The sequence below is a fragment of the Tremella mesenterica genome (genome assembly GCF_000271645.1).
Source record: "Tremella mesenterica DSM 1558 unplaced genomic scaffold TREMEscaffold_17, whole genome shotgun sequence".
NCBI classification, from domain to species: domain Eukaryota; kingdom Fungi; phylum Basidiomycota; class Tremellomycetes; order Tremellales; family Tremellaceae; genus Tremella; species Tremella mesenterica.
In genome coordinates, this window is record NW_006711241.1 from 118,355 (window position 1) to 137,228 (window position 18,874).

At 44.4% G+C, this 18,874-nt stretch overlaps 7 protein-coding genes across 7 annotated transcripts; 4 read left to right on the forward strand and 3 right to left on the reverse strand.

Annotated features, from left to right (window-relative positions):
* Positions 1–3,699: 3,699 nt before the first annotated feature.
* On the forward strand, positions 3,700–4,071 carry TREMEDRAFT_65882 (uncharacterized protein; the record flags this gene model as incomplete). The annotated part of the gene is made up of 2 exons (XM_007007985.1): positions 3,700–3,913; positions 3,959–4,071. 2 exons carry the CDS (start codon positions 3,700–3,702, stop codon positions 4,069–4,071), a joined length of 327 nt encoding a protein of 108 aa, XP_007008047.1.
* A 1,009-nt stretch (positions 4,072–5,080) lies between these two features.
* Positions 5,081–5,773, forward strand: TREMEDRAFT_65883 (uncharacterized protein; the record flags this gene model as incomplete). Its single annotated transcript, XM_007007986.1, has 1 exon — positions 5,081–5,773. The coding sequence occupies one exon, from the start codon at positions 5,081–5,083 to the stop codon at positions 5,771–5,773; it is 693 nt and encodes a 230-aa protein (XP_007008048.1).
* A 177-nt stretch (positions 5,774–5,950) lies between these two features.
* On the reverse strand, positions 5,951–8,638 carry TREMEDRAFT_45889 (uncharacterized protein; the record flags this gene model as incomplete). Its single annotated transcript, XM_007007960.1, has 10 exons — positions 5,951–6,311; positions 6,381–6,584; positions 6,635–6,723; positions 6,795–7,078; positions 7,168–7,299; positions 7,346–7,511; positions 7,554–7,703; positions 7,753–8,133; positions 8,212–8,374; positions 8,497–8,638. 10 exons carry the CDS (start codon positions 8,636–8,638, stop codon positions 6,019–6,021), a joined length of 2,004 nt encoding a protein of 667 aa, XP_007008022.1. The 3' UTR covers positions 5,951–6,018.
* Positions 8,639–9,297: 659 nt separating this feature from the next.
* Positions 9,298–11,517, forward strand: TREMEDRAFT_35438 (uncharacterized protein; the record flags this gene model as incomplete). Its single annotated transcript, XM_007007928.1, has 7 exons — positions 9,298–9,455; positions 9,578–9,710; positions 9,848–9,985; positions 10,125–10,322; positions 10,563–10,666; positions 10,941–11,140; positions 11,426–11,517. The coding sequence occupies 7 exons, from the start codon at positions 9,298–9,300 to the stop codon at positions 11,515–11,517; spliced, it is 1,023 nt and encodes a 340-aa protein (XP_007007990.1).
* A 677-nt stretch (positions 11,518–12,194) lies between these two features.
* On the reverse strand, positions 12,195–13,898 carry TREMEDRAFT_70308 (uncharacterized protein; the record flags this gene model as incomplete). The annotated part of the gene is made up of 5 exons (XM_007008024.1): positions 12,195–12,331; positions 12,695–12,842; positions 13,067–13,118; positions 13,386–13,701; positions 13,865–13,898. 5 exons carry the CDS (start codon positions 13,896–13,898, stop codon positions 12,195–12,197), a joined length of 687 nt encoding a protein of 228 aa, XP_007008086.1.
* Positions 13,899–14,238: 340 nt separating this feature from the next.
* TREMEDRAFT_35473 (uncharacterized protein) lies at positions 14,239–15,963 on the reverse strand (the record flags this gene model as incomplete). The annotated part of the gene is made up of 6 exons (XM_007007932.1): positions 14,239–14,459; positions 14,567–14,698; positions 14,845–15,016; positions 15,120–15,391; positions 15,572–15,720; positions 15,782–15,963. 6 exons carry the CDS (start codon positions 15,961–15,963, stop codon positions 14,239–14,241), a joined length of 1,128 nt encoding a protein of 375 aa, XP_007007994.1.
* A 1,073-nt stretch (positions 15,964–17,036) lies between these two features.
* TREMEDRAFT_70310 (uncharacterized protein) lies at positions 17,037–18,058 on the forward strand (the record flags this gene model as incomplete). The annotated part of the gene is made up of 6 exons (XM_007008025.1): positions 17,037–17,046; positions 17,137–17,219; positions 17,402–17,516; positions 17,563–17,630; positions 17,755–17,834; positions 17,956–18,058. The coding sequence occupies 6 exons, from the start codon at positions 17,037–17,039 to the stop codon at positions 18,056–18,058; spliced, it is 459 nt and encodes a 152-aa protein (XP_007008087.1).
* Positions 18,059–18,874: the final 816 nt, after the last annotated feature.

The window sequence follows — 18,874 nt, forward strand, 5'->3', positions numbered from 1 at the left end:
AGATTTTCCTGGAATTTCATTACGGGAATTACATTGTCAGGAAGTTGGTTTGAGGAGAAGGGTGAGAACCGAACTTCATGCTGAGTTGTTTTGTTCTTTTCGGCGTTGATGTTCGCTCACGAGGACGTTCGCGCTCAAGGAGGGGGCGACTGTCACGCGGCGCCGCGTGACATTATCCTTTCCCATCAAACGAAGTTCCTTTGGACATCAGTTCGCCATCAACGACCCAGTTCGCATGAACTTCACCACCCACGAGGGTATTAGGAGGCTAACTTCGTCGAGGACGAAGTTAGTCATGTAGGAACTTAGGGGGATACGAAGTTAGGAAGATATGAAGTTAGGGAGATACGAAGTTAGGAGGATACGAAGTTAGGAAGGCACGAACTTCGTCGGGGACGAAGTTCGTGAGGTACGAAGCTCGGGACGTCGGGTTGAACGAAGTTCTGCGTTGACGAAGTTAGGGAAGGACGAAGTACTTAAGGGCCGAAGTTCCCAGAGATCTTTGACGATCTCTGGTTGTTGTCTTAGTGATAGAAGTTAGTAAAGTACGAAGTTATTACACCCAGAAGTTATTGTCACCTATTTCATATCTCGAACAACGAAGTTGGTAAAGGTCGAAGCCCACGAAGTTATTGGCCGTCGGTCGTAGGAAGTTAACGAAGAAGCAACCCTGTGACAAATAGGTTATTGCAGGACTACATTGATCAAGGCCTAAAGCCCCACCAGATCATCGATCTTCTTAACAAACATCCCGATAAACCTCTCCTGACCCCTATCGATGTAAATAATTTCAAGGCTCGGTATGAGAAGAACAGACAAGAAGGAAGAAGTGTGACTGAAAGCTTGTTTTTAATGTTAGAGAAGGAGAAACGACTTTTTAAAGGATTAGTTAATAGCCACCACGAAACTTTGGGGTTAGTTTATACGACTGAAAAGGCTCGGGCGTTACTCCACCAATACCCCACTGTCCTCATGATGGACTGCACATATCGAACCAATCGTTATCGTCGACCTATGCTTCATATCACTGGTTCAACAGCAACAAACCTCACCTTTACTGCAGCCATTGCTTTTCTCGATCGAGAGACAACAGATTGGTACGACATTACTCTCAAAGCTTTTCTCGATCTAATGGGACCACTAAATCATCGAATTCAAGTCGTTATAACCGACAGAGAAGTAGCATTAGCCAACGCCCTTCGAAACCACCTCCCCAATGTAAAACAACAATTCTGCACATGGCATCTACGGGAAAACGTTAAACACACATGTGATCAGTCTAAATGCTTTAAAGACGAAGAGGATCCTGTCAGAGCAAGGTCAGAGTTTGGTGATATGTGGATGAGAGAAGTGGTAGAAGCAAAAGACGAATTCAAACTTCAGCAGGGGATGGACAAAATGCGAGAGAAGTACTGTTTACCTGCTCATGGCCCAGTAATTCGATACCTCGAACGACTACTTACTTCGAAGGAGAAATGGGCCCACGCTTTTACCAACAGAAATCGTAATCTTGGACAGCACACGACTTCTCGCAATGAGGGTGAACATCGAGCATTAAAAGAGTACCTAGAGACTCATACGGGTACCCTCTGGCATGCTGTTTTAAAGACACACCGATTCCTGGAGAAACAGTGGGATCGAATTACATTAGAAAACGGTCAGCAAAGGATTAGAAGTGCTATTGGTGACAGAGTACTCAGTATTATTCGCAGAGACGTCTCAAAAACTGCTGTTACCGAGTTAGAGCATCAAATTCGACTTGCTAGCAAACTTCTCACACACCCGAACCCGTCTTCTCACTGCTCAGGACGATTTTTCGACTCAATGGGGCTACCATGTGCTCATACATTGGTTGATATCATTAAGCAAGATGGGGTACTCACGATCGACAAGATACATCGTCATTGGAGGTTGCTACCACACCGTGGCTTCGAAAAGCTTCTTGAAGACACGAATTCAAGAACTCAAGCCACTGCTTTTCGGGCCACAGGTGTTTACCGACTTGACGATGAATTTGAGGCCAGGAATTCGTCTTCAGATCGTTTTGTCCTTGATCCACCTATCAACCTTGGCCTTCGGGCTCGTCAGGCCATTCGGGCCTCTGCATCACAGTTTCCCCCTTCTCAGCCTGCTACCCAAGCCTCAGGAATCACTGTAGTTCGTCCTACACCAATGTTCACACCTCCTGGGCCACCCTCTACTGCTCCACCCCCTCTGAAACGATCTAGAGCCTCAAAAACCTCAAATAATGGTCCACCACGGGCTTCTACAGGTCGAATTCTCACACAGAGCGAACAATCTGCTCCTTCTCGCCCCCCCCCCCCCTAAATGTGACCTCTGTACCAAGCGACATGCAAGTACCTACATGTGTGCAGCCAAAAAAGCAGTGGCTGCGAGAGAACAAGAGTTATTAGCTCGAATTGAAGCTGAGGGTCGAAATAACAGCGAAAGGATGATGGAGAGGCCTTCTGCAATGATGACAGAGTCTCTGATGACGGGGAGAGCCTCTTTGATGGCGAGAACAGCCTCAGAGACAATGGGGACAGGCCTACAGGTACGCACTTCATTGAAATCTGTCCTACCACTTCTGCTGGTTGCTCCATGAAAGTTCTTGGCTGATTTATGCAGATAATACCTCAATATCATCCTTATCCCTTCCACCCTTCTCCCCACTTCGTCCCAGAAGCTCCTGGCCCCTCTAATTGGTACCAGAGGCCACCTACATACCCTCCTGTGTCGAATTATTCGAATTTTCCACCTACCTTTTATCCACCTGTGTACCCGCCACCCTATGTTCAAGAAGGACCTGGAAATGGCTCAAACTTCGCAGAAAGGACTGTCCTAGAGGCTAGGCACGGTGGTATGAGACAGGAATTCCCCCCTGCTGAGTATAGGCCAGGACAACAGGATTGAACCGGTGGACAGGAGGGTGGAAGGAGGATCGATGTATCTCCGTGAGTATTCATGTATTTGACTCAAACTCTTTCATGACTGATAGAGACAGATCTTCTCTACACATCTATACTATTTTTATAGGAAATGCATTATGAATATTGAACAGGAAAAAAAAAAGACAGGTTCATAAACTTTGACCGGTGTCCTGGTCGGTGGAAGGGAGATCCGTGCATTAGTACACGTGGTATTTTTCCTTATCAAAAAGTCACGTGCTGGTCACGGGATTGTGCCATAATCAGAAACGTATTGTGCGCGAATTACTCTTCCACGATCGGCGGAAGACACTTTCTCCCGAACTCTGATCCTCTACGATTTATAAGTCTCCCGCATACCTCCCCCGCCTTCTTCATCTGCTTCATAATCTTACTTTCTCTCTAGACAAATCACAGAGACATTATGACCAATCAAGATGATTTTAGCTACTACTACTCACCTCATTTCACAGAAACTGATCACTTCAAAAGACATCTTCTTTGCCCCTTGTATCTCGCTGCGGAGTCAATAGGAAGATTCTTCTCCACATTGAGCCTATCGGTACCAGGAACTGTTACCACTTTGTTGATTCATCTTGAAACTTATAGAGAACAAAAAAGGAAGTTGTTTGAAAGGATCTCAGATGACTTTAAACAGCTGGGCTCACAACTTGAACATGGCACAATTGACATTGTGCTCACCGATAAAAACAAAATGGATTCAGGTGAACAACCCCCAATATTGATCAGCAGAGTTTGCATGGACGCCATCATGTCAGGACCACTGGTTTGGAATGATGAACAATTTACCAAGGCTGCTATCGTCGAAACGCTTCGTATGGTATGTCACAGGATTCAAACCAGTTCGGCTGGTTTCCACCACCATGCCATGATAACCGTTGAAAAATGGTACTCTGAATATTATGGTAAAGCTCTCTGTATCATTGACAAGAAGCCAGATGAGTCGATGGAAGATTATGCTTATAGTAGGCTGAAACGAATACAGCAATCGTTCCAGAGTGGACCATCAGGTGATGGTCCTAAGAGCGCAGTAGAGCCACGTACTGCAATCGATTATTATAATGAAGGAATCCCAAGTGAAGGAGAGAGCGGTAATGAGGGTTCAACAGATGATGAGATGTAGTCCAAGATGGAGGAATGATATGAACTCAGATACTTTGAAGCAGTTGATTCATGACTTGGTGATGACGAAAAAGGATCACATCTCTTTTGAGGTCGGATGCCGTTGGTAAAGTTAGGCCTAACCATTCACGTCGCCGTTCCGAGGGATAACTTTACCTGGTCATAGGAACCGCTAGCTACTTGTTTTTGTCCTAAACCTCCTTTCATGGGAACATGTATCCGACCGTTTTGAGGCACATCATTTCCCCTTCCTCACTTCGTCGCAGATCGTCGCGTTCCTAAGTACCGGTCGTGATCGAAACCCAAAACTCGGGGACACCTCCTGGATCATGAATCATTGTCGTGGCTCTGATGTTTCATGATGATATGTAATGGTTACCAAGGTTACCATCACTAACATATCTTAGCCCGTGCCGTTAGAGAATATACTGTACTACCCTAAAACCCGGTTCATGATCCGAACGATGCGGTGCAAATATGTGACGGGGTTTTTGGTCTACGTAGGCTATGTAGTCGATGAGGTCATTTACTCATATCTTGATGAGCAAAACTTGGAAGAAGAATGGAAAGATCAGATGCCCGTTTGTCCGAGTGTCCGATGAATTGAGTCGGACATGACATTAGGATGGTGAGACATGGATGAAGGGTTGTAAGATATCGTGGGAGGTTTGGGAGCGGAGAAACGATTGATAAGGAAAGAGATTATCTTCATGAAATATCTTAAATTCTCATGACGTCACTTATTAAGATCATCCTCTCTGTCTTTCGTCTCGACGGCGACGGAGTTGATACATCTCCGATACTCTCGGAGATGCGCAAGAACGACCTTTGAACTTGCTTCTTTCGGAGTTGTATAGAACTCACGATATGACGTATATATCTCTATCTCCAGGATGTCCGATCTCCGGAGGCAAACCAATCCTGGCCCTATTTATATGGGGAAGAAGGTCCCCGCTTGAACTGAATATCCCCTGTCCTTCTCAACTTTTGATATTTAGTATTGAGACAACATGGAGTTTCAGCCCGATCCCGAGTTGGATACCAAGCATGCCGGTTTTCGCGCCTATGTAGCTGCCGGTACCTTGGACACTATATTCTACGACGCTACGCACCGACCTGCAACGATAGCTGACATCAGCCGCTTGACGATGGGCTTGAAGATGTTCAATACCGCCAAAGTTTCGTTATTAGCAACGATACTAGGAACCCTACACTTACCCGAATTGACAGTGACGGAATACGAAAGAGATCAATTTTATAATCAATTTCTCCCCCACAAAACTGCCGAAGGCCAATCTGGCGAAGGAATGGTAATTGTTGAAACTGAGGAACTGCCAGATGACGACTCTGAAGAAACTCATCCTCACTCTGTTGCACAAGTTGCGGCAGCTGCGGCTCCGCAAATGTGCACCTTCCTGGTAAAGTTCATTGAGGATGGTCGGATCGAGTCTCAAACGCCAGAAACGCTCGAACGAGTCTATTTCGAGGTTAAAGTTGGTTCAGATGCCTTACATGATGCCGTGCTTCTCTATGCCAAGGAGAACTTTGGGAGAGAGTACAGCTTTGCCATCTCGCAATACGGTCCACCTCCTGATGAAGATCTAGAGAAACACACACTTGATATCTTGTCTTGGATGACACGGCAGGAGACATCATCTACGCCGGTCAGGTCTATACGAGAGCCGGATTTAGTCTACGGTTGATTATTGTTGGTGCCGAGTTCGGGACGATATTTCTCGAAGAGAGGACCGGAAGCACAGAAGATCGAGCCATCGGGATCAGTGGTGGAAAGTATAGGATTGGAGCTAGGAACGTATGACACGATGCATGAATGAGTCATGACACGAATGTGTCTTCGATCGATGAGTTGGGCAGGGTGTCAAAAGATTTGATTAATGATCCAATGAATTACACACACTATACACTTTACAATCTGTACTCTTACTCCTTATTCAACATCCTGCACACCACTATACGTCTCCAACACCTCTGTAGCCCCTTGCCAATCAATAGTTCCCTTCACCAATCGATCCACCACGTCGATAACGGTGTCGATAGGTCCGATCAATTGCGAAGTCGAATCACGCTCACGTAGAGTCATCGTTCCTTTTTGCAGAGAGGCGAAATCGACTGTACATCCGAACGGCGTACCCAGTTCGTCATTACGAGCGTATTTCTTACCGATGGAAGCGGAAGAGTCGTCTACTCGGCTAGCAATGCCAAGTTTTCTCATTTTATGGGCTGAGATCAGCTTTGCGTCACAGGTGCATGCAGATATAAAAGTGGTAGATGTTAGGATGGTGCACTTACAGATATCATGGATGAGTGTTCGAAGTTGAGGATCTTGTGAGATGGTGACGATCAAACATTTGATAGGCGCGACTAACGACGGGAGAGACAAGACCACCCTAGCTTTGTCTGCTTCCCTAGCCCAATAACTATGTTCGAGGAGAGAGTAAAGTATTCTGCCGATACCGAAGGAAGGTTCAATGACATTAGGAGTGAACTCGCGCACTTCCCGTCAGTGACACATCATGTGAAGATATCAAAATTATGAGACTCACCATGCTCTGTCACGATGACAGGTTCGATCTTTAATAACTCAGAGCTGATCTCATATGACTTCCCGTCGGTCCCTTTAACCGATGCCACACTACCAATCAGCAATTTTCTTTCACTGTGACAACGTCGGGTTGTTATTTAACGGAAGAGAAGAGGACTCACCCCGTTTCCAGCTCATCCTTCACGCATTGCAATCGATCCCTATCCATACCCGCCAAGGTCTCCTTCAACATCCCAGCTTCTTTCTTGAACTTCATCCCGAATGCTTTAGCGTCAAAGGTACATTCCAATTTCTCCACCACCCGAGGTTGATCAAGTTTCACTTGGACTCGTAAAGGTTGTTTAGTCCGGACGGAATGAACGGTGAGATCGTACGCTGATCTGTCGGCACATCCGACGCATTCGATCCACCCGTAAGACGATTGAATTTCAAAGTCCCAGCAGTCCTTCCGATCAGCCCTGCTTCATTCACAAATACCATAGAAACCACACAGATGATAGTGAGAACGAAGTAAAGCTGAAGCATTCGACTCACCGCCGCATAATGAGCCATCTCATTCGCCATATGCTGTCTACATCTCAATCTCTCGGGATCAATACCGATTTTAATCAAGAATAATTGTGTCCTGCCCAGGAAATACCCCAACGTCTCATTGTCGATGATTTTCTGTACCAAGTCAGCCCTCGGCCTACTCTGAAGAGGGTGAAATCACCTGAGCCACAGCTTCTCCAACTGACATATGCGTAATATCCGTTTTCCCCTCACTTTGAACATTTTTGGGGAGAAGAGCAAGTTTGACATCTTTCACTTCTGCAAACCGGGCATGTCGTTTGTCGAGAGGATCGACATAATGCTCGATTTCCGCCATTGTGAACTCACTTTTTGGTTAACGTGAGACCAAAGATAAGGGGTGAACATACCGGACACGGAGTAGACCTTGTCTAGGTGCGATTTCGTTCCTGAAACTTCTACCGATCTGTGCGGAGGCAAAAGGCACACGACCATTATTGAATTCCAATAACCTCGCGAAATTGACAAAATGTCCCTGAGCTGTTTCCGGTCGAAGGTAGCTACGATGTCAGCTTATCCGGATATTCCTGTGGGTCTTACTGGACTGACCCTTTGATCTGCCCGGTGGGACCAATGTTACTCTCGAACATCAAGTTGAATTCCACCGGCTCTGTCATTTCATTCCCCGTACTGGGATTGACGATCTTGTGTTTCCGTATAAGCTCGCCTAATTCTGGTCCGGTGTAATTGTCGATTTGTGCGAGGAGACTTTCATACTCCGCTACAACCTCATCATCTAACTTCACAGCCACAGTTTTGACGTTTTTCTTCCTTTTTTTCTTCTTATCGTCTTCCTCCACTTCGACTTCTTCTTTGACACCACGAGCTTCTTTGTCGCCTTTCAACCTAGCCTCAAGGACAGCTTCGACGAGATGATCCGCTCGGAATATTTCTCCCGTTTGAACGTCTTTACACATCCAGTCGGCAAATCTGGGATTAGCTTCACATTCTACATACAGTATCATACAGACGGAAGATTCCAGGAGAGACAAAACTGATGACACTCACTTGTCCACGTGACCAGAAGTTTTGAGCACATCAGATAGAGTCATGATGGTGGTGTCTAATTCCAACATGTCTTCTTCGATTATATAATGTTTTCTCCAAGCGTCCAATATGTTAGCCTGTAAGGCTGAACCGGTGGGACCGTAATCATACAGCCCAGCGACACCTGGTGATCAGCACGGGCCTTCGGTGAATACTAGTGTAGGAGGATGAACTTGTGGTGAGCTGACAGCTGCACTTGATGTAGCTGTAGACACGGGTAGAATGCTCTGTGTAGATCCCACTCACCACCGTAGATCTCGAAAGCAGGTGCGAAGAAGAACCTCCTTGCCAACATGGCATCCAACATGACCTTGTCAAAGGCATGAGCGGATTTGTTGATTGGTTGAGCCAATGTGGAGGGTTGAGAGACGGAAGCGTGGGACGTCATTCTGCGACGTGGAGCGAGTTTGATAAGAGTGTGCTGACGAGGACGTAGAGTTGTAGTTGTGTATGGGCAGAGGTGACGCAGTAGGGGAATGGTCATGAAAAAGTTGGAAATTCGACTGTCATTTTGCAACCGAGTCGTCGCTGGAGGGTAACGCCACATTGTTATTTCGGTCGTAACTCCGTAACGCCGAAGGCATCCCTTGTCTCGATCGTCTCTGCATTCGTCTCCGAAGAAACATCTTTAGTCTGTGAATGACGAACAACTGATCAGGAGTATAAGCGAAGGCGGCTACATAACGGTTGGGGATGGGACATACTGTGGTCCGATTCATATACATGAGCATTTGTTTGTTGTTTCGTGCTTGAAAGCCCGGACTTCGACCGGTCAGCGGTCAGCGATCTGCGATGTCACAAGGTCTGTCTGCTGCCATACTGAACATCGTCGCTGAATGTGAGAACGGCGGCCGGCGGTGAGGGAGGGGCGGGAGGAGCATACGCAGGGATGAAGGCTAAAGTCACTGTTTGACTTTGTGACCCCAGTCGCAAAGCAGTACTGTGATCCTGTGAGAGGTAGCATGTCGCATGCAGTGTGATATCGATCATGTCAGTATGAAACCTCCCTTCACGTTCAACACTTTTACTTTGTCATCTCGTTCAAAGATGAGAACATTGAGTGGGGCAGATCAACAATGGTTATTCTCACCTCGGGCGTTACATCAAACACCTTCTCAAGATGAAGGTATGACATATGAACAAGAGTTGAAAAGACGGAAAACCACCGTCGAGTATATTCGTAGTCTCGCTGCCAGAGCTCAGATGTGAGTGTCTTCCCTCCCCTTCTTACCTCCTCCCCCCTCTCCTAACCACCCTCCAGAGTTCAGCACTCAGCAGCTAGCCGCCGGCTGCTAGTTGCCAAGATATAGCAGACATGAGCTGAGAGGTATCATTCAATAACCGAGGAAAGCTCGCTGAGATGTAGGGAATGGCCACAAGGTAGAGGTGTGGTTTCAGTAGCATCTACTCTCGTCCATAGATTTTACATGCGAAGATCACTTCAAGACTTTCCAGAACAGGTGAGTCATACTCGTACTTTCTTCTCATCCCATCCGTTATCAAAGTATCATCTTTGATTTGGGGCATGTGTCAACTATATCTCTGGTGTGTGATATGTGACAACTATGAAGGATCAATGGCTTAACTAATCTTACAGGTCATAGCTCCCACATTGTTATTCCTCGCTAGCAAGATAGAAGAAGAACCATGCAAATTACGATACATCTGTAATGCTTGTTTGGTCAAATTCGATGGTGATGAACATGGAGCTTGGCATCCTAATGAAGAGAATGATGTGAGTGTTTTCTTCTATTCAAATTTCCTTTCTAAACCCCCATTGCCCATGTTCTCCTCATACCGCCATCAATTTTTCATCGCATCTCCGTACGACTTCATCGTCTTCTCAATTACGAATACTTGAATGACATTGCCAGATCCCACCTTCAAGAGAATATCGTCGATGGGAAAAAGATATTTTATCATGTGAAGAAATCGTTCTCGAGACATTATGTTTTGATATGGATATAGAACAACCTTGGGTCGTTTTATGGTATGCTACGAGAGGTTTAGACAATTTACGTCTTCCTCGAACATCTTCTTCTTTCCTTGATAATCATCCGACCGAAATTCCTGTCGTAAAAGAAACCATGGAGATCATGATACAAGTACCGGAAAACCAGCAAGACGACATTCCTATGGTTTTGGATCCTTTATCTGCCGGAACGACCACTCGTCCTGATGTATCTCAAAATACCGATTCTATCTTTGAAACCTTGCCCAAGTCAGAGGAAGATATAAATCATACTTTGATGGAACCGATCAATAACAGTGTCAAGGATGAGTCGGGTAATATGAAGGAGCTTAAGAGGGAGCACAATGATGGACATGAAGAATCGAATGGACATGTACAAAAAGAAAAATTGAGAGCAACGGAGGAAATCGTACCTGAAGTTTCTTGGCCGATATTGAACCAAACGTACGTTTCCTTCATCTTTTCTTTACCTCTCTTATACCTCATATACACAACGAACACCAACCTTGCGATCTTCTTTTGATATTCATTCATTCTCATTTTTACTTTTATTCATCTCTCAGACGACGGACTTCTTCCTCCCCTCTGCCCCAGGCGTACTGATAGGGGGTGGGGCAGGTGGTGGTGGTGGTGGTGGTGGTGGTGCGGTGGGTTTGTTTGGGGCTGGCAACTTGGCACAGAATGAATGAAGAAGCCGAACTGTAAACTAAAACTTCAGTTCCCTCACTCCCCTCAGTATCCTCTTCCCCGCTTCTGTGATTGCATTTGCAGCACTCATCCTCGTTGTATCCATCGTGGAAGAAATCCCATTATCAAAAGCTTACTCCTGGGCTGGTGAAGTCGGATGGAAATTTCATCTGGAAGTAGAGTTCGATGAGGAGGTAGGGGTGAAAGGGGAAGATTTAGAGATAGTCAAACGTACGTTATTCGTTATCATCTCTCTTACCTCTTGCTCCTATTATTCCATTGCCTCTGTCTGAAATTCTCTCTACATGTACCCTCTCTCGTACTGAATTATTCCTTTTATATATATATATATATATTTTCTTTCCCTATTCTCGCTTCTCCCATTCAATCAAACCCCTCCTCGACCCTATTTGTTGTCTTGTTCATCCCGTCACTCCTTTCCCTCAAGTATATCGTATTCATCCATACATCATGACTTCTTTCCGTATATAAATGGGATAAACGCTGATTGATGAGAATGCGTAGAAAGTATATTAGAATATTCCAAACAAGGATTATTAGATCAAAACTTGATTTCTTTCATCCCCGTGAGTAATCTCAACAACTAGATTTAGAAGTCAACTGACATTCCAGCCCGAAACACATTCTACTCAAAAATATGAAAGGAATTTCCGTTCACCACTTAAACCTTCTATATCTCAACCTCGAACACCATACCATCCCACAACTCTCAAATCATCTCCTATGAAAGAAGGAAGAGAAACACCTTTAGTCCATCCCTCTGTTCCTGATACACTCATGGAAGGAATAGATGGTACTCCATTTATCTCCACACCTCTTGAAGATCAGAGAATGGAACGAAATACGTTCTCTCAAGTAACACCGATAATTCATAATGGGATGGAAAATGAAGCAGATGAAAGAAATTATTTATCTGTACAAACTCCTATTTTTTCACCTGCTTTACCACCTTCATCTCTAACTCCTTTTCCCTCTTCCACCCACCCGACTCAAGGAGAGCTTCTCAACGAGAAGAATGAACATGATGAAGGACATTCGAACTTGTTATCACAACAAGTTGGGGAAAGAAATGGTCAGGAGATAGAACAAAGAGAAGAGTCAAACGATGGGGATTTATTTGGTGATGATGAGTGAAACAAATTTGGACTTTCTGACTGAAGTGAAATTGTCTTATTTGAGATCTGACATTTGATAATCAGACCAGACCATCTGGTAATGAAGTAAATATTTGTTCATGTGTTGTATGAAAATAATTCAATCAAACTTAAACACCCATGACGGATAACCAACCTTTCCCTCCATCAGATCTACCAGGACGGAAAGAAGGTGTGGTTAATAAACTAGGTATGAGAGGGTTTGATGATGTTGATGAAGCTTTTCTATTTCGTAATGAATTTTGTGCTGTTGATCAGTATTCTAAAATTCCTCCTTTTTTTTTTGTTCATTTGACTCAGACCATTGAGTTGATTTCCTATTCAACAAGAAACATAGTCTCTCTCTCGGGAAGATAATGATATGATTGGGAGTTTTGGATTCTCCGACATGGTCCAAGATAAATTGTTTATGCTCGGCCACCTGACGACAGTGGAAGTGGGGTTCGAGTATACACGATTCTCTTCCGATGATTTATTTCTGAGAAAAAAAAGGGTTTAAGCAAACATCCGAGTGAATGATAAGAATCTTCGGAGGTGAAAGTAGGAGTACGATTGTTTCTCAAAACACTGAAGTATGTGTGGTGGGAACAAGTAGAAGGGAACAACTCACCACAAGCTGTTATCTCATGTATGTTGGTTTCTAATACTAAACCACCTTGTATGATCTCACTTAAAACATGGTGAACATCATCGAAATGAAAAATAAGATCAAGTTCACAAACATTTTCGAATGCTCTATCTAAAGATTCTACGAAAACCTCTTTGGTCAGAACATATAACCTCTAATTTTTCTTTACACATCCAACAATGTTTCTCCCCTCCACTCATCAGAAAGGTCCATCTTTGGTGATGGTTGTTTGTTCTTAGATTGTGACACAAGGACGAGAAACTCAAGGTGGTGGGCGAGGAGAAGATTGTAGATTGGTATTAGTTTGATAAAAGAGAGATGAGAAGTTAGAGAGATATGTAGGAAAATACATACTTGTATCAAATCTAATATTCCCAATTCACTCTCAGCTCCATCTACTACGAACCTATACTTCAGCTTTACTTTCAATCATCTTCAGAGTATTCCATGCAATCATTCACCATAATTTCAATTACAGATTGGCTGACATACGTTTCCTTGAAGACCCACCATCATATTTTCCCTTCAAGATCCCGCTCAATCATTCGTCTGAAAAGATACTCTTTGACCCATCCCGAGTTATCCCACCTCTCATCATAGGATAAAAGGGTTGAATCTGGGGGGATAAAAGGATTGGATCTAAGGAGGGATTGGAAGAGAAAGTAAAACTCACACGAAATATAAAGTAGCATAATGTCGATAAATAACTCTGGTATCATCTTCCCCTTTCCCACCTATCCCACTTGAAGATCCTTCTGATTCTCTCCCCTTTCCTCTCACACTTTCAAACGATGTCTTACCATCGTATGGGCTTTCCAAAGTAGAACCAATTTTGGTTCCCGTTTGCGAGGGGAATACTAGATCTGGAGCGTCGAGGAAGTTACATACACCACTGGGTCTATCTGAGATGAGAGAGAATATTTGTGAGATGAGAGATTGTTGGATTAAAGCTGATAGAGGTGTATAGAATTTAGATAAACGAGGTTTACCTGGGAGTTAATGATTTGCCTAGATACATCGTCAAGATGATAGGAACGATCTTTGGATGTTTGAGGAAAGAGATGGGAGGGGAAGAGCAAGAGAAAGGGATGATGAAGTGATTGAAGAGATTGAGAAATTGTCAGACGGTTAGAAAAGAGGTGGACACTTTACCATGAGTGTTAAAAATGAGAACGGCGTGAATCATCGTGCTTTGTGTGGGAGGATATGTTCTCCAGCAGGGTAAAGAGATGATTTTGGTATTAATCTGAATATTGGGGATGCCTTCGGTCTAGGAGGTTGTAGAAAGAATGAGATTGAGAATGAAGGAGAGAGGAAACCGAGGAGGGGTGTCCTTGTCTATTCCCCACCCTCCCCCCACTCTGTCTCCACAATAGGAAGTCACAAGGTGAGTTGACTAGCGAGCAGAGGCTTTCAGGGAGATGCCTGTACTGCACGCATGATGAAAGTGAAGTAAGGTCGTTGTCCAGCATGTACAGATATTTGCATAAGATGTTTAATGTTACCATACACTTTGTTACACCATCTCACCACTTAGGTAAACCATACTTTACCCTCGCTCGAGGTTCGACATAAAGGTATCCTAAAGGAGTGAATGTCATCAATTTCGCCCAAGTGTATAAAGAAGGAATATATTGTGTACTGTTGGGTGGTACGTCCAATGAACGGAACCATGAGAAAGGTGGATAAGGTATCAGTGGTTGTGGTGCTGGGTTGAGGGAAAGATTAGTGAAGATTGTCTTGACGACTGAAGATTAGCTTTCAGGGATGGTTGAATTGATAAATATTTGTTGATGGGTGATAGTATGATAGTTGAGACTTGGTAGTGTAGATAGTAGTGGATTGATGACGAACCCGTTTCAGGAGAAAGTAGTAAAGATTCCAATCCACTCTTAATTGAACTCATCTTAGTTTCATCCCTTCCTGGTTGACCAGAAGTCGAAAGTTTAAGTCGGAAATCATTATTTATCGTACCAGGAAGTAAACCTATCCGTCAATACACCTCCCCACCCCACTCCTTCAGTGCAGCATCTTCATATTCCCTGTGGGCACCCATAATAAACGATCGATCATTCCTGGGGAGGGGGGGGGGGGGGGGGGGGGGGTTAGTTGAGAAGAAAGGTCGGACTCACTGAAAAATCTAACACCACATCCTTCACATTCCACTCTAGCAGCTTCCATAGCTATCAAAGCTGCTCCTTTCGTAGATCCATATACGACCCTATGTGGTGGTGTGATTCCAGCGGCAACGGAAGAGAGATGATGTACCACTGGACTTTTAGAAGTAGCTGATAATAAGGGTAGCTGAGAAATCAGCGATGTTTCTTGTCGATTGAGTACAGGACACTTGAAAGTGGAAGAGGTGAGAAACTAGTAATGGTAAGGAGGTAAAGAAGTGAAGACTCACAAAACAAGTCAGAGCTAACAAAGTTCCAACGTAATTGACCTCACTAAGTTTTCTAGCGTCTGCAGCTACCACATCCAAACCTTCTTTCGTTGGGATTCCACCAGGTACATCGGGGAAAGTAGCTCCTCCAACATGAAAATCTCTTCGTTTGATACCGGTGTAAGAAGCCCGGGAAGAGGGTACGGGAGAGAGATCTACTCCTGCTTGACCTAGTAGGGTCAAAGTGGATGGGAGACCAGCGAGGATGTGAAGAGTATCAAGACCTTCCCAAGCTGGGCATGAGCGTCAATTCTTCCTTCACTAGCTCGCCTCCCTTGACTTCTCATACCTTCTACCTCAGAAAAGACCATCATCTGCAAAAACTGATAATATATGTTCGATCGCAGAGCTGAGCACGGTAGATGGAGAAGAGAGTGAACGATCAAAGTATCATAAGCAATGTTTAAACTCACCATTGTATATGACATCCCTTATAGATATCAAATCTGAAGTATTGCTAACATCCCCAGCGAACATGATCACTTTCTCTGCGTCTAATCCCAAGGCGACACATTCCTCTCTAACCTTCTCCAACTCGGTCTGTCGTCTAGCTACCAAACATCTGTCGTCACACTCTGACCTTCTAGCAAGACATGGTAGAAAAGACAAATCAGAGAACTCACATTCTGGAACCTCGTTTGGCATAAACCAAAGCTAGATCTCTTCCCACCCCAGAACTCGCACCGAGTAAAAGGACCCTCTCTTGTTCAAATGGGAGCTGAGCTTCTCTAGGTGGGAGAGGACGACGTTTTAGAAGTTTGAGAAGGATAGGGATAGCTAGTAATAACCATAATTTTGAGGTCATTGTAGTTTATGGAATGTACTGTATGTATAGGTTGAATGACGAAATGAATCTAATGACATTTTGGGTTGTCTACGGCGTCGATTTAGTCTCATCGCAACTTTACATTCTTCATCTTCATTTCTCATTTGACATCCTACATCTCAATCATCTTTCTTGGACCATGCAGCCATCTGTCACTGTGCGTGCATCCCTCCTCAATATCCACACGCCTCTCCATACGATTCCATCAACTCTGCTTATCACTTCTCTGTGTCAGATGTGTTCTATCATCCTACCTCAATTTGTGACTGGCTACTGCTGACATCCTAGATTTACTGGATTCCATCTTGCTCCTGATCTACAGAAAATGCATTGGAGGAGCTTGAAGAGGTGAATGCGGTGCTATAATCCAATCTGAGCATTCTGGAGACTGGTCAATGAAGTATTGGGAGGGGTATTGGCAGAAAAGAGACGAAATTAACTAACTTACTTGAAGGGTTGGTGTACTTAGTGGAACAGTAAGTTGAAGCCTTTTCTTCCCTTCTACCACATTCCACTATATGTCTTTCTCTCTCTCTTTCTATGAGGTTTCATCCTTATCTGACAATATAAGACGCAGTAGATAGTGACATGCATCATCTCTATCCCTCAATTGACTGTCTTACAGTTGGGGAGGTAAATGTGGCACTTTTTGCGCCCAAACATTGAATAAATTGTCCAGTTTGTCAGAGAAGAAAAACATCTCCCACAGGAGCTTTTGTATGCATCTGTAAGTACAAGAAGGTAGCTATCAATGTACCAATTCTGACCATGGTACTTTTATGCATATGCGAGGTGTTTTGACGGAGATGCGGTAGTGGTGGGAACAAGTGAAATTTGAAAAATGAAGATGAAGAATGCAAAGTTGCGATGAGACTAAATCGACGCCGTAGTTGTCTCCTTCGCAACGTTCCCTCTCCTTCTTATCACAACATTATCATTAATCTACTTCTTTTGACATTACATGTTTGATCACTTTTACTAGTTATCTCTCCATCTTCATTCAAGAAGATATCAGAATCGTTTATAAGAATACATCCAGAACACATAGCATCATGGCCAAGGGTAGGTCAATCTCATCGTCCTGCTTGTTCTTCTTTGGGGACTTCCACTTGCCTAATCTGGGTCAAGAAGGACATGCAAGCTGACAAATAGTGCCTCGTAGTTTCAGACTCTTGTCAGAGCTGGAACATGGTGAAAAAGGTATAGGAGATGGTTCATGTTCCTATGGTCTCAAAGTGAGGTCAAGCATCATCCACCTCACACGACAACAGCTTTCCCCCTTCTCGTAGACCTCATCCTCAGCCGACCACGATGGACTGGATATCCCATCAAACTCATCATCCGTCATCACGCAGATCTCATCATGAGAGCAACAGTCAAGATGATTAATTGAGACGTATAGCAAGTTGACAAATAGGACGGCGATGACTTGGCTATGTACGAATGGAACGGTACTATTCTAGGTCCCCCTCATTCCTCATACGAAAATCGGATCTTCTCTTTATCCATTTACTGTGGAGATAAGTACCCAGGTGAGATTTCATCTGGTCCACTTTTCAAGATCTAGCTGACATATAGACTTGCCACCGTTGGTCAAGTTCGAGTCGAAAGTCAACTTACCATGTGTAGACCAGCAAAATGGGTTGGTGAGTGATGCTTCTCACCCCATCAAACACGTTCCCTCACATATCGCTGAAGCCCCCACGAGTCTCACACATTTCTCTTGTCTATCTTTTACATGGTAGACGAATGCTGATACTGATACTGTAGGTCGACCTTTCTCGTATCCCGTCGTTGGCAAATTGGAAACGAGATTTTACTCTCGAAACTATTCTTGTGGAGTTGAGAAGGTCAGTACGAGTGTAGCATCTATTACCTTCCCTATATCCTCATGATTTCCTACCTCTTTCCACTTGTCATCATGTCTCAAATTACCAAATCATGCATGACCGAGTCGAAACTGATCTCAAGGGATATGGCTTCCCCTGTCAATCGTAAGAACCCTCAACCGCTTGAAGGTGCCGAATATCCCCCTGCAGACCTCCAAACGCTGGCCAAGAACCGTAAGGTCTGAACAAGACCTCAATTTATGAGTCAGAATGGTATGCTGAGACGTCGGAGGAAATACGTGAGATAAAGGGCTTCATTAACGCCACGATCGCATTTTGTCGACATGCAAGTGATTACTCTCTTCTCAAACTCATTGATATCAATCTATCCCGTGTAGCGGAATGTCAATCAAATGGAATGAGATCAGATGGATGGAGTGAGAAACTTTAGGTCTGGCCATCTCATGAGGAAAGGAAGTTTATCTTATTATCCTTACACCAACGACCCTACAGCTGAATACCCAAGTTTGAACGCCCCGAGGAGTGAAGAAGGTGATGGAGAAAAACAACTCGGCGATTATGCCTCAATCCGACTCCCGCCGACCTTTCAAAATCTCCCATCAAAGGAATAGTTCAACGTTTCACCGGACAAAGGGACCACTACCCCCCAACTTCAAACAGGCTGCGACCTCGTTTCAATCGACCCAAAGTTCTCACTCTTTTCACCCTTCACAGCAAAGAGGTTCGTTCCCATCGCTCGAAGAGGGGTGAGAAAGGACACGAGTGAGGACAAAGGTTCCTTTGATAGGTATCACCGACTGACATGGAGTATCTTTACTGACTTGACTTCTTCTACTTGTTCTCCCTTCTCTCACTTGTTGACTCGCGGCTGGTCTGCGTTGTTGTTTTGACCTTAACGATTCGTCTATCCTCTTCACAACCTCTATTGGCCACTTTTTCTCTCCCGTCACCCTCTGTCCCTTACTCAGCTTATCTGTCGAAGCGTTCTGTGACACCTCCACTGGAGTAGTATCGCTCACAAACGCAGTCTAGAACAACTC